General features: G+C 35.0%; 1 protein-coding gene across 2 annotated transcripts in view; it reads left to right on the top strand.

The window, feature by feature from the left end:
• The window catches only part of LUZP2 (leucine zipper protein 2), a 117,643-nt gene that overhangs the window by 38,947 nt on the left and 64,051 nt on the right, over window positions 1-14,645 (top strand). For both annotated transcript variants that reach the window (XM_077784367.1, XM_077784368.1), the window contains exons 2-3: window positions 10,014-10,131; window positions 12,162-12,232. In XM_077784367.1, coding sequence (XP_077640493.1) covers window positions 10,014-10,131; window positions 12,162-12,232 — 189 coding nt within the window. The remainder of the gene's footprint in view (window positions 1-10,013; window positions 10,132-12,161; window positions 12,233-14,645) is intronic.

Here is a 14,645-nt window from a genome sequence, read left to right as displayed (position 1 = left end):
TCCTGTTAACTTTGTGTTAAACTCATGGTTCTGCAGTGGCAGGAGCTAAGGGTGACTCTTGGGGATCATCCTTGGCAAGGCCAGGGGCTAGACTCACTGATCCTTATGGATCCCTTGAAAATCAGATTATTCTGTTCTGCATTCTTTCAGTTTGCCTTTTTTTATTTGGTAACCTGATAGATTCTGATCCTCTTTTCTCTTTCAAGTTAATGAGTACTATATATGTTCAGTACAGAACAGAAAATAAAGATTAGATTGTTAGATAGATAATATTTTAAATAAATGCTTCTAGGTCAATATTGGGATGAAGTTGTTTCTTTGTTACAGATCTAGAACATAATAATTGACAAATCTACTCTCTCCTAATTTCAGAGTTTAGGTATACCTTTTAAATCTGTGTATCAGAAAAATTTGTGTTTTCCTTGGTCAATATAAGTGCAAAATATGACTGCCATCTTAATGGTGCTTCTGCATTTTGCTTCTTTTTTAATTTAAAACTGTTTTTAAAAATTATTTATAGGGAATGAAATAATAGAGCCTATATTTTATCCTGTTGTCAATTCATGGTTTCCTAACTTAAAAAAAGAGAATTTGAGAGCTATACAGATTTACATTTCCTATGTTTTCCACACCATAATTATTTGAATTTAAAGCAGACTTACAGATTCATAATTTGCATAGTATCATATTAGCCTCCTTCATTGTGTTTGATAGTTCTCTGAAGGTGTCCTTCACTATGATGGAAGTCATAACATCGTCTGTTTTCAAGCTAGTGGCCATATATAACATAAAAATTCAGTTCCTTGGGGTGTAAATTGTTTGTACAATTCATATTAGATGTCAATTCATAGTTGTCCAGTGTACCTGGAATGCTAATTATAACAGTAATAAAAATAGTCTGTTTGTACCTCTGGAACCTACAGTCTGAGAACATCTGAGGTGGGTTTATGTATGAAGAATTTGACAACCAGGATCTGAATCATTAATAAACAGATTAAAGAAATTAGCCTTTGCACCTTTTAGCATAAAATTAATAATAAAATCCTAGCTCCTGAATACAGTGCATTTTTATTTTTTGTTCAGTTGCTAAAACCCTGATGACAATTACTTTTTTTATGTGTTCCTTGATAGTGTGATGTGCTTACTTAGGGGGGCTGTAGGCAGTGCATCTGAATTCTGTGAACTGAGTGCAACAAAAAGAAAGTGCAGAAAACCTGCTTAACATAATACTAGATCATCTGTTAGTCTTTAAAAATATCTTTTTAACTGATAGCAGTATTGTGCTCAGGATTGTGAAAATAAAATGGACAATACTTCCTAAAAGAGACGCAGACTTTTTTTTCTTTTTTTAAATAAGGTTTTATTTGCCTGTTTCTTCCATGATGTACTTAACAATTCTGCTCCATTGGTAGATGAAAGAGTAGTTGCAAAAAAGGCCTCCAGGCCTTAGGGTTCTGCTTTCTGTACCTATCATCCTCACATATACTTTAAATATGATGCCGTTCCAACTGTTTTCTGGTTTTCAACTTTCAGAGAAAGAGGGTAAGAAACATGGTGGGTGGACTTAATTGGCACAAGGTGCTTCACTGGCTTTGGATTTCACAAGTTAAATTTTATGGGAAAAAAAAAAATTGTAATCTTAACCAGACATTATTATAGCACCAGGAATAGGTTCTGTCTTGCATTTAATACCTACATATTACAGAGCAAAGAAAACTTCCTCCTTGAGTTTGTCTCATTAGATGAAAATAATGTCTGTGAAAGATATTCTGTTTTAAGATTCATCTTTGAAGCCATCATACCCAGAAGTTTCTCCTTTTCCGCTCAATTTTTTCTGCTAATGTAAATATTTTTCATGCTGTTCTAATTAAAAATCTACACTACATAAACAGATAGCTTTGCTAAAGATATTTTTAAGTGCAAATTATAATCGGGATTTACAGGGCCAAGCTTAAATACATAGATGAGAAAATTGCATTTATCAGGAAGAGTTCCAGTTCATTAGACAACTAGATTGTTTTTTGCTGGGAGCAATTAAAAATGTAGCTCCACAGCTCCCTCTGCTAAAAAAAGAAAAACAAAACAAAACAAAAAATCCCAGAAAACCTAAAACAAAACAAAACCAACAAAAAAAACCCAACGAAAAACAAAGCAAACAATTGTACCAGCAATGTTTTTCCTTTTCCTGTCTTTTTTCCCTGGTAATCACGTGTGCTGAAGAGTCTTAACTTCACAAACCATTTCAGACTGTGCAGTAGAAAATGAATCATGAATGATGTTTTGAACATCAGTTTTTGAACACCCTGGGTTCACTGATTATAATTGCTTTAGTTTTGGATACATTAAAAGCAGTAGCATTAAAATACTTAAATTAAACTATATGATATTAATACCAGACTTTAAAAAACAGATCCCAGTGTGACTGATAATGGCTGTTAATTTAAAATATCTTTGGAAACTGGGATTAGGGAACTATTAAGAGATCTCTCAAGGAAGTATAAGCTTTCTGAATGCAGCGCTAAAGCAAAGGCTACATGCACATAAAGTTTATATAGAAATTAACCATTTACAGCTGTCCTGTTGAAAATAAAACTCTCCCCCACACTCCTCTAATTTTTGCATGTCTGATGCTAGCCAAAGGCACTTCAGCTGTGAAAGTTTGATAATGGTGAATCACTTCTGTACAGTTTTTATTGTAAAATGCTAGTGTATTGCTGATAGCAGAGTGCTTTGGACACTGCCAGTCCCTCTTTTCCCAAAGAAATTTATATCCTGTATAAATGATGTTGGAGAAGCTATCTGAGAAACCAACCACACTTAAGATACTCGTTAGATATCTTTTACAGAAAGTGAGGGTTATTATTTTATGGACTGTTCTGAACTAATCCAGATTGCAGTTCATGTCTGTCTTAAAATTTGCAAACACTGACTTCTGTAGCTGTTAAATAATGCAGAAGGGAAATTTGCTTTCTAATTTGTAGATCTGAATTCAGAACAGTGCCCTTTGAACTCATCAATGCGTTCAAAATTTGGGACTAAACCAATAATTTTGTAAAATAGTTGAAGAGATTGACAAAAAAAGTTATTGAATTTTCTTTTAAATTACTTATCAATATTTGATTGCTTTCCAAAGGTTTGTCATACTAATTAGTGATGAATAATTAGAAATCTTTTCAAATTACCTGTAAGAACAGTGTGTATCAAAAAGTTGCAGTTGAGGAAGTTCTCGCTTCAGACTTGGAAACACATAGACACTAGGCTGCAAACACAAAATAATTGACTGGTCCTAGTCCACCTGTCTTTTATCTTCCTTAATCTTCTATAGCTAAGCAGTAAAAGTGAACTAATTTGAGAAGAATTTGAAAAGTCTTCAACAAAAACTTGGTGTCAAATGTGTTACCTTCAGTGAGCTGTGCCATCTTACATAATGGGTAGTCTTTCCTTAGGGCTGAAATAAAAAATTAGCAGAAGATGCCAAAGTTGCCATTCCCCTAGGAGCATGCCTGGGAAGGGTTGTGAGGAAGAATTAGTATCGCACTGCACTTGTTTCTGAAGCACTGTTAGCAGGGCCCTGCATGCCAGGTTTTGACTGTTTTAACTAAGTATTTCAGGACTAAGACACTTTTTCTCCCTTCCTCAGACATACTGTACCAGGATCTTCTGCCAGCTGGCTGTTGATTTCATAAACCTTTCTTCCAGTCATACTCACCTAAAAAGAGCAAAATTATTGAGCCCAATTTTTTATCTACCTATGAGTGACATTTGTTTTTCTTACCCTAAAGGTATATTGGAGTCTTGGTGTGATTACATCCGGTGAAAAAGTGTATCAAAACAAAGCAATCTTAGGAGCGTCAAAGGAAACTCCTCCTCCTTTCTAGGGTTAGGGGTTTTACAAATAATAAGCTGCATTAAGCATCTCCTATTTTTAAGCATAAACATTTTAATATGGGTTAAAAGTAGCAAGGAAGAATGTTAATTGGTTCTGATTCCTTAACTACGACATTCTCGCCCTCTGCAATGTTCCAGAATCTTTGAAGTGTTCTCTGTGTTGTGCTGGGTGTGGATTTGTACTACGCTTGACGTTTAATATATGAAATAGAAGCTGCTCAGTTACTTGCAAAGGTGTGATGAGGTACCCATTGATCCCATCTATTTAGAGCTGGTTTACTATTTTACCAAATAGGCTAATACGTTGCAAATGGTTCTTTTTCAAAGAGCCATTCACATGAGATGAGATAGTTTTACTCCTTCCATGACGAATGCTTAATTCTCTATGAAGTGTGAGCCACATTGGCAAGAACTCTGGTGTTACCTGTAAGTGCTTTAAAACTGTGTTGTTTACATTATTACCAGAGGTAAGAACTAAAGGAACTGCAATATTATCACACATCTCCTACATACTAATAACTGGGTTATTGAATATGAGGGTTACAGCTCTTCCTCCTTCCTTACAGATTTGTTGAGACTTTTTACTTCCAGCAATAGCCATTTAATGAATCAGATCAAATTAAAATAGTTTTGAAATTGCTCATACCTCATCTTTTAATGTTGTAATCTCTCTTTTCTCATATTTTTCCAGCTGGCAGTAAAAATCTGTGTGCCTTCATAAGACGATTTATTGAGTGCAGCAGGCTTCTTTGGAAAGCATCTAGTGACGCACCATGACACAGTGTTGCATTACTGCCCACTTTGTGCATGCAGACACAGCACTAATAATAGTGAGAATGGCTTTAGGAGCAAGAGTAGTTCAGCTATAAATTGTTAGAAATAAATAACTGACCCTTTAAGAAAAGACATTGCCTACATGCATTATCCTAAAACTAAGTGTTAATTTAACAGGCTGTGTAAGGAAAACAAGGGAAATGCTGTCATATTTTGCATTCAGAACATCAAATGCACAGTTGCTATGGGAAGGCACACTTCTTTTCATGTCTAGAAGGGCTGTGAGGGGAAAAAGCTAATTCTAAAACTGTTCCTGTTTTTACCTCTTATGTTCAGAAAGTTCATCACAATAGAAGGATAAACATAAGAACTCCACATTTTTATTTATTAAAAAAACCCCAAAAGATAGTAAGTTAACAATCACAGAGTTGTGTAAAGACTATGTAATTTTTGGTGACTGCCACTGGTTTTGTAATATAAACAGCACATGTTACACTGCAAAACGTTTGGATCTATTTCACTCAAGCAGATTTAAAGAAGTTCTGCCCCTTCATGTCTACAAGATGTGTACATGTTTATTTTTCTTGCTAGACATCTTGTTACTGAAAAAATGTTCTGTATAGTATTATTTCTGTAAAATTCCATTAAAATATTTAGAATACTTATTACCCTTAATATGCTGAACTGTCTGGGATTTTACTGATGAAAATGGAAGATCTTGACTAATAATGAAAAGTTTCATTATGATTGCGACAAAATGTTTATTAGGGTGGTATGGTGCTCAACAAACTTTGACTTTAAAACCTGACTTTTGTTAGTAGCAACCAGTTTTAATACTAGGTGAACATAAATTATTGATGCATAAGTATTCATTCAAACAGTCACAGATTGTTGTATAGCTCCTAATGTACCTTCCACTGAGGTCAATGTCAACCACACTGTTGACATAATAGGTAAGTTTTCCTCTTTGCTGTAAATGATGTGGAAATATAGTCAGTTTTGTTGAGAATGTGAGAGATCTTGAATAATCTAAGTGATTCATGATTAGATCACCAAAATTTACGGTTTTTCACTTGAATTGCACTTCGTTAGTTTAAATAACACAAGTTCTTACTGTAGAAATTGAGGTGACCAAAACAGATGGCTTGATCTGAGGGTTTGTGGGTTATCACATGGGTGCAGGGTTGAATTTCGCTGTATTCAAATTTATGGGTACTATTCTTGGACACAATGCAGAGTCAGAGTTTGATGCTAGAGATAATATTGCCCAGAACAGAAAACCTTTGAGACCTCAGTGTTAATTAATTACTCTGTCTTGTATCTCCATTCCTGTTTTAAAAAAAAAAATCTTCTAATAGTTTTGCAACCCATTCCTGAAGGCAGGGTAACTGAGGTTTGTGAGGTATCCCTTGGGGAAGCAGATTAGAGTGAAAGAGCACTGAATGAGTTATAGATATATCTATTAGAACAATTTGATTGCAACAGGAAGGAGGTATGTAACCATTATTATCATCATCTGTAGTAATACACGTATAAAGATATCATTTAAGAAAATGTCTAAGGGAAAAAAAAGGAAGTGTTAGACTAAATAGTGGAGAGAAAAAGTATCACTACTTGTGGATCCAGTAACGAAACCTGATTGTTGCAGTTTCAGTATCTTGTTAAAAGTGACGGTCACTGTCCTGATCAGGGTTGGGGGAAACCCATGAGACAAAGATTTCAGTGTAAGCTTAGGTGGGAATGCCCAGCCCCCTCCCCTGAGGAGGTTTTAACACTGTGGATCATGCAGAGTTCTCTGGTGGAAGACTCCAGAAATGAGTATGGAGATGCTTTGATGGTCATGGTGGCTGCAGGTGACATCTGTCCCAAAACTTGGGGTGATATGTCCATAAACAGTGGCTTCCTTTCCCACAGTTTGCCCCAGTGGGAATTTCTGTCTGCATGCATTAACCAGGATGTGCTCACCAGATCTCACACACACCTGCCAGGCCTGGAATTAGAACTTTCCTGTTGTGAATCCCTCACTTCTGTGCTTATCTGAAGTTTCTGTTGTGGTGACTTTCCTTATGGCAGGTTCCTTCTTGGCAGTGTTTGAGACAGGCAGCTGTGCTCTCTAAGTCCTTACAAACAGTTCTGAGGGTTTGATTTGGTTTGTGACTCACTGTGGTAAATTGGTGGTTGGCTTTTTATCTGCACCTTTCTTCACAGTGTGTCATAGAAGATAATATGAAGGAAAAGACAAGTGCATGCATAATTGAATTAAATTTTTAAATTCTGTAAATCTCCCAGGTTATGCAAATTGCTAATTATCAGGTAATAGAGCAAAACATGAGCCAACTGACTACCCATGGGGCAGCTTGGGATGGACAGATGACCATTAAATGCTCAAGCATGTTTAGGGGACAGAGTGTGGTACTTCAAAGTGATTGCTAAAACACAATGTTACCACCAGCATGTAATTATGTAATTTTTTTTTTTTTTAAAGCCCAACATAGCAATAGGAAAAGGAGACCATCAGGACTAATACACGTTTTTCTATTACTTGAAAAGGAATGGAAGTTATGATCTTATTCAAACTACCTGATCAGTTTAGCAAGAGGTAATTCCTCCTTGAACTCTGTTTATAGGCAAATTAAACTGACGGTATTCTCTGAAACGTGTCAGGCTGACTGCACATAATGTCAATGTTAAGGTAAGGCAGCTCTATTACAGTGATACCTTCTTTAGAATCATATGTAGCTTGCATGGAAAAAAAAAAACTGTAGGTGTTCCTGTATTACACAGAATATTTTATATATATTGCAGGTAATAATGAGAATGCTTATATTTATCATTTATATTTATCTAGCACTAGCTAATTTTGAGTCATATTATTTTATTTATACAATTCGGTAGAAAAAAAATTGAACCAAAAAAAGAAACTATAAATGTAAATAATGCTAAATTTGGAAGGTCCATAATTTTGGCATACACATTTCCTGTAAACCCATGTGAGTTTTGCTGCATGACCTCTATTAGAGCTAACTTATTTTTGATCATAGGATCATAGGATGGTTTGGATTAGAAGGGAATTTCAATTCCAATCCCCTGTCATGGCTAGGGAAACCTTCCACTAGTCCAGGATGCTCAAAACTCCATTCAGCTGGCCTTGAACTTGTTTTGATAACATCCAGTTATCTAGTTATTTTATTAGAAAAGTCAAGTCACTGTCATCACTTCTAGTTACTTAAAGTATCATTTAATATAGAATAATTTTCTGTTTTGCTAAGTCTGTCGTATTTTGTGAGGTGGTCGTTTGCTAAAGTAGATAGTACTGATATTAGATAGGACATTTAATTTGCTTTCCTAAGTTTCTCTGCTGAAGTGTGTATTCAAAGTCCATGAGTGTTAAGATCCCTGCTTAATCTCAAGGTCCTGAATCTCCAGGTAAAATACAACTTTTGTGCTGCAAATTTGAGATTTTTCCCCTTCTTTTAGAACTAGAAGTACTGCATGAAAGAAAAAGAAATTAAGTTGCAAAAGGAAAAGGTCTTTAAATTCGCTGTTTGGTGTTTATCAAAACAGCAATTTTAAATTAAAAGGTATGTTGCGTTAGCATTAATTGTGAAGTTTACCTGCTTTTCTGAAATGGAATATGAGAGCTTGATCTGCATTTCATTTAACCTCAAGCAATATGGATTGGATTCATTTCATTGGGGATTTTATAAAAACTTGAAAATAAAAGGTTTCATTCCAAGTAAAAGTTCCATTTTGAAAAGGATAGGCTTTTTTACTTATCCATTAATTAATAACTAAGTTTGATTCCACTGAGCATATTTGTCAGTTCTAGTTTATACTGTAAGATTTAAGCGAGAAGAAATTATAGAATGAGTTAAACTTTATGATTCAAAGAATTCCAGTCCACTGTAAGGAGCTGTAAAGTAAAGGACACCTTTATTGGCCTGGTCAGTGGGAGCATGTGGCATGCAGGGGGTTGATACCCAAAAGATAGGCTGGAAATAAATCCCCCAAGACTGATGTCTATAGAGCAGGTATTTGCTTATTGCAGCGCTGGTGGGTGAGTGGGATATCTCCACCTTGCTCACCCACCTTTGTCAAGTGCTGTGGTATTTATACACATTATGTAGAAAGTTTATATCAGGTTATATTGGTATAAAAAGCTATGATTCAAGTTACATAACCTATAACCCTTTTATATTTATATAAGTGTATAAAGTTATAATTCAGGTTATATTGATGTCTTGTTACTCAGGTTGTATAAGCACCTTGTAACATTGACCTAAGCTGTATAAGCAGCCTGGTTAACACCACACCTCCACATGCATCTCTGTTGTGCTCATCTTACAGTGGTTATTTATTGCTTTACAAGTTTGGCACCTGCCCTGTTCATTTATCTAAAAGTTGCAATCTTAAGGAGTTGGAGTCAGCCATAACTTGTGGTTTTCTTATCTTACGTTACAAACGTGACACACTATTCTTATCCAATACTTTCATCACACCTATTTTCCTAATGCTTACTTGTATTATTGCACACTTTATTGCTGTATCAGTTATACTTCATCTGAAATTGTGCAATAATTATGTTCCTATTCTTTTATTACATTTTTCTGTGCTTTGTGACAGCTCTTCTATTAGTCATAAAAACGACCAGTAGCAGCTAGTAAGCGTTCTTCAGTATTGCTTAGTGCATGCGGGCTAAGCCCTTGTCCTGCAGAAAAAGCAGTTAGCCAAACCCATTAGCTCACATTCCTTTCCCTTATCATCTCAGTCCACTTGTTTTTGTTTTTCTCCAAGAGCAGTTAGCATTAGGCATAGCACCTACCATTTGCTTATCATCTGGGACTAGGCTTCTTGTTTTGCAAAAGCTGCTGGTAACACCTGATTTTTATTAATCTATGCTTTATACTAAGGTGTTTGTGTTGAAGGAGTGCTGTGTTTCATTTAGCAAGTTATAATAGATATGAATTGTTCTTACTGATGTCTCAAATCTTCATACTTACCAAGTTTTTCTTTGTTTCTTGTATGGTATATGTTTTAAGGTAAGAAAAATCCTCACACTGTCACTCATGCTAAATACATCCCTTTATGTCTCCCGCTCATCACAGACGATCCATCATTTGCAGCGTTTCAATCTGGTAATTTGCTCACACAAAATCAGGACATCATTTTAATGTATAAAACATCTACTTATCAATATTAGGAAAAATTAAGTTCTACAGGTGAGCAAGGGGACATAGTGCCCTTGAAATCTACACAGGGTGTTGGAATTAAATTTGGATGAACTAAGATATGTTTTCAGTTGCATGGACAAATGTTGTGAAATGATCTCATGTTTTTATTCTTTGTGTTAGACAGGGCTATGAAGAGCTGGAAAGACAACTGAAAGAAGTCTTTAAAGAGAGGAGCAACATACTTCATCAACTGTTAAAGACTTCTAAAGAACTTCAGGGAATTAAAGTAAACCTCCAGGTTAGATTCTGTCTCAGTTTCTATAACATTACTTAATTACCTCAACATTTTCTTTTTGGTGTTTTTTAATTACAAAAAAATATGTTTCTTTTTAAAAATCATTAAATATTTGAATAGTTATTATTTTGTTTATTTTGTTGATCTTCTATTAAACATAAACCTGATCGTTTCATAGAAAATTTCATCCTAATGTGTTTGGGCCTTTACCAACTCAATAAAAATAAAGAAAATATGAAAATAGAACATACAAGGAGGAAGGGAAGGACAAGAAATACAGAGTATTAATGGAGCTGACACATTTGAAGCACAGACAGATGACTCTTCAACTACTTAAAGTTGAAAATAAGGATATTTTATTGCAGTGCTGGACACATGTGGAATCATTTCTAGATACATGTCCAGGACTCCTGCCCTCTATTTTTACAGAAAAGATTTTACATATCCAGGCAGTTTCTAAGGACGCATAATACATAATCATTACGTGCCCACTTCGTATTATAATCAGCTGAATATTCATTACAGCTGAATTGTGTTGGTGGGAGTTTGAAGTCAGGGAGGGGTCGTATGGGAGGAAGAAAGTTGTCTTCCTCATGGTGAGCTCTTAGCCTACAGCCAGTTAGCAGGACCTTTTGACCTGCTGGTCACAGTCCGAGCCTCTCTTAACTGTTGGATTATTCTTGAGGCGAGGTATTTCTATGGTCTCTGCTTCTTCACAATTGCTTCATCTGTCTTTGTCACTTCTAGCTTCTCTTTCTTAATGTATTTGTTACTCTTTAACTGAGGTACGTGGTCTTTGCTAGCTAACTTAGTTTCTTAACTCATTTTAAAATCTTAAGTGAAATTTGTAATCATCTACCATCCCAATTATATCCCCAGCTGGCCCCTTGCCTCACATTTGTACTGGCAGCTACTGAAAAGGATGGCCTTTGCTGTTGCAGGTTGGATCTTTGCTGCTGAATTCCATACACTCAACTTAATTTAGTTGCTCAGTTTACCTTTCTGACATGCCATCTACACAGTCTGACTGGATTTACTGCAGGGCATTGATTTACAAATTGGCTGACAATCTGTGCTAGATGAGCCTGAAGTGAGAGCTGAGACTCGTCTTCATTTAACTGCTATGCCATGGTTAGGCTGAAAGGGCAATAAAATAACTCTGAACTCAATCAGCTCCTCAGAGGAAAAACTAAATTGAAAGTGCTTCCCTGGATTTGAGATATTCAGCTGAGGGAGCACCTGTCTTTTCCCAGTAGAGTCTGTTGGTCTGGTGAAAATATTTAGACTCATTATCAGTTAAAATTGGTCTCTGTATTTCATGCCATTTTAAAGCAAATTATTTTTCTGACAATACGTCTTTGTAAGCTAGCTGGGAAAAATAAAAGGAGAAGAAGCACTCTTATCTGTTCCCAGGAGAATACCAGTGGTGTGTATCAGTACTGGGCTATATTATAGTATTGTGTTATATTTTCTTATGTTCCAGACTTCCCTGGTTTTAATTAATCAACCTTTTGATCTTTGGGGTTTTTGGTTTGGGAGTTGGGTTTAATTTGGGGATTTTTTGAGTGCTTTATCACCATTACTGCAGACTTTTTTTTTAATAGAAATATGCTCTCCTTGTAGCAAATTTATTTTAGAATGTAGCACAGTTGAAGGAAATATTCAGCAAAATTACACTGTGAAATATTTTAAACTCAACACTACAGAGATCTTGATATAGGCAAAGAGCTGTAGTATTCTGTATATATACATTTACTTGGTCATAAAATTCTAATGCTTTCAGTCATTCATCTGTTTCTAAATCTGCTTGTATTTATCTCGCATTTGATGTTTCAGAAATACAGAGCTGTATACAGTTAACTGTGTTTGAGCTACAGTAAAGAAAAATCAGACTATTCTTCCAATTTTCTTAAGTGGTAATGTCTGCAATTCACCAGGACCATTTTAGGAACAAGGGCTAAATACTTTTACAGATTAATAATAAAAATGATCTCTTAATAGAGTTTTTTTGTTGTTGTTGTTGTTGCTATCAGTCTTTAAAAAATGATGAAGCATCAACCAAAAATGATGTACAGAAACTTCTGGAAATGGGCCAAAACCAAAGGTAAGACCCTCACTTCCTTCTTTTTCTTTCCATTTCCTGACTAAAAGCTGTCAGACTAGCAAATTTCACCTTTCCTTTTACTATAAACACTGCTGTATTCCAGAATCTGCTAATTGTAACAGTAAAATAAAGGCAGGAAATACTCTTTCTGAAACAAATGATGATTTTACTGATGTTTGACATATGATAGGAAAATATATTAAAATGGTATGGTAAGGTATCTGCTAAAGAAAGACATTGAATTTTAAAGGAAAATTTAGTCATGAAATATTCCTTAAAAAATAAATTCAGGATTTTTAGAAAACTAAATTACTGAAGTGTCTAAATCTCTAAGTTTGGATATGATGACATTTATTCAAAGCTCTTAATTAAATGTTTATATGTGTAGACACTCAAAATCACTAGTCCATGTGCAAACAGGAATACTTCCACTGGGTATTAGTGATGAATGGAGTTAGAAAGAGAAAGGAGTATTTATTTCAAATTATTCATTGAGCACTTAAAAAGTTATGTCCCATGGCTGGGAATGCAAGTTCCCAGCCCAGTCCTTAGTCTCCATTTCCCTAGTGCTTCATTGTGAGTAAGTCTCATCATTCTGTGTCTCTTCATTTTTAAAATTTAGTCCAAAAAATAGCAACATCAATACAATTTTAGTAACAAGAAAACATAACTAATGTAGTGACCACTTTTGCTGGAAAAATAGTACATAATGAGTGCATCTATACTTCGTATTTCTCCCTAGGAAAAATGTTTAGTAAGAAAAATTATTAAATTCATACTTCCTTCATTGTTGGAAATGCAATAATTAAATTCCATGGCCATCTTACGTCTACATTCAGTGTAGATACACACATGAAAGTATAAATAAAATTGCATTGCTATATAGAAACCTTGTGAGAAAATTATCTTCATATCTTAAATACCCAATATATAAGGTCTGCAATACAATACCAGTGGAATTTCTTATTTTTACTGTGATCCATAACAATCTTTCAGGTATTCCAGACAAATAAATTCTAGAGGAACGTCTTTAGCTACTGTCCTATTTAAATACTTACGTGGCTTGAATATGACTGAAGCTGTAACATCTCAGCATCATAGCTGTCCTTCACACAGACAAAATCCTTCATCATACATGAATGCAGTTTTTTGGTGGTTTGATTGTTGTGCAGTTTTCCTTTATGAAATTGAGACATGAATTGATGAGAAGTATTAATGGACTCTTTAGTAAATAGATCTTAGTTGCATATGGGAAAATTGAGTCTGCTGAAAGAAAATTTTATTACATATTTCAAATATTCTTCCTAATCTCCTCTGTAAATCACCATTCGCTGTCTCTCAAGTTCCACCCTAAAATATATCTTGATTTTGCTTCTAGGGCATCCAGACATTGAGTGTACTGCACAAGAGCAGTTCCCAGAAATAAAAAGTGGATCAGTGCAATCTGCTGCTGAGCAGCCTACTCCATCATTCAGAAAATGAAAGGTTTTTACAGTATACTACAAGGAAATGCTTTGGGGCTATACTGTTGCCAGCAGTTTACAGACTTACTAGATTTCATTTCCAGAGAGGTGTAAAAGTTCAGTGTATGAAAGAGGAATTTAAAATGTGCCAGGCAATCTTCCTCATAGAATTTCACTGGGGAAGGGTCACAGTTTATTTGCCAGGGTCCTCAGGCTACCTTATATCTGCAGTAAGTAAATAAAAATGAACATAGTATTATGCTTAAATCTATTGCATTGAAGCCAAAATTCAAAATACATCCCAATATTAATGTTGTAATCTTTCTTTGAACAAACATGAGCTGCAGACTTGGTCTGAGCACAACTTTGATTATACTCTACAGTACAGTAAAGTTTAGAGTACTAGAATGTCAGCTTTTGTAAGTAAATGTTCTGTTGACTTCAAAATAGATTTTTTTTTTAATTCCTTTTGTGCAAATTGTTCAATAATTCCCAAGTTCCAAGTAAAACTTAGTCACTTACTATGATGCCCCCAGTTTTATTCTATCTGTATCATCAACACTGTGCAATGATGGCATCTTTTAGTGCTGATGGTATATTGTTTTCATGCTGCTCAGTCACTTTTTAAATTAAATCTGTTCTATACTAGTGCTGCCAAAACTGCTGAAAGTAGTAGGGGTTATCAGCTAAAAAAAATTATCCAACAGGTAGCAAGTTCTTTTAAAATTATGTGGTTTCCATTCAGTTTAGTTTTCACAGGACTAAATTATTGTATGTTACTGTCTATAAATCCAGTTGTCTTGGTCTTCACTGAGAGTTTATCCATGCAAGCAGCAATCCTTCAAAAGCCCTGCAGCTGTTATGAAATCTGTCATTTTACTACTTTGCTACATCTCCGAATTGTTTCATGTGCTGTGGGTAGAAAATTACCACAATTTGGAGAAAATCTC

This window comes from Lonchura striata, chromosome 6 (assembly GCF_046129695.1).
Source record: "Lonchura striata isolate bLonStr1 chromosome 6, bLonStr1.mat, whole genome shotgun sequence".
Lineage (NCBI taxonomy): Eukaryota > Metazoa > Chordata > Aves > Passeriformes > Estrildidae > Lonchura > Lonchura striata.
Note: the sequence above shows the minus strand (reverse complement) of the source record. Positions and strands in the feature narration are given on the sequence as shown.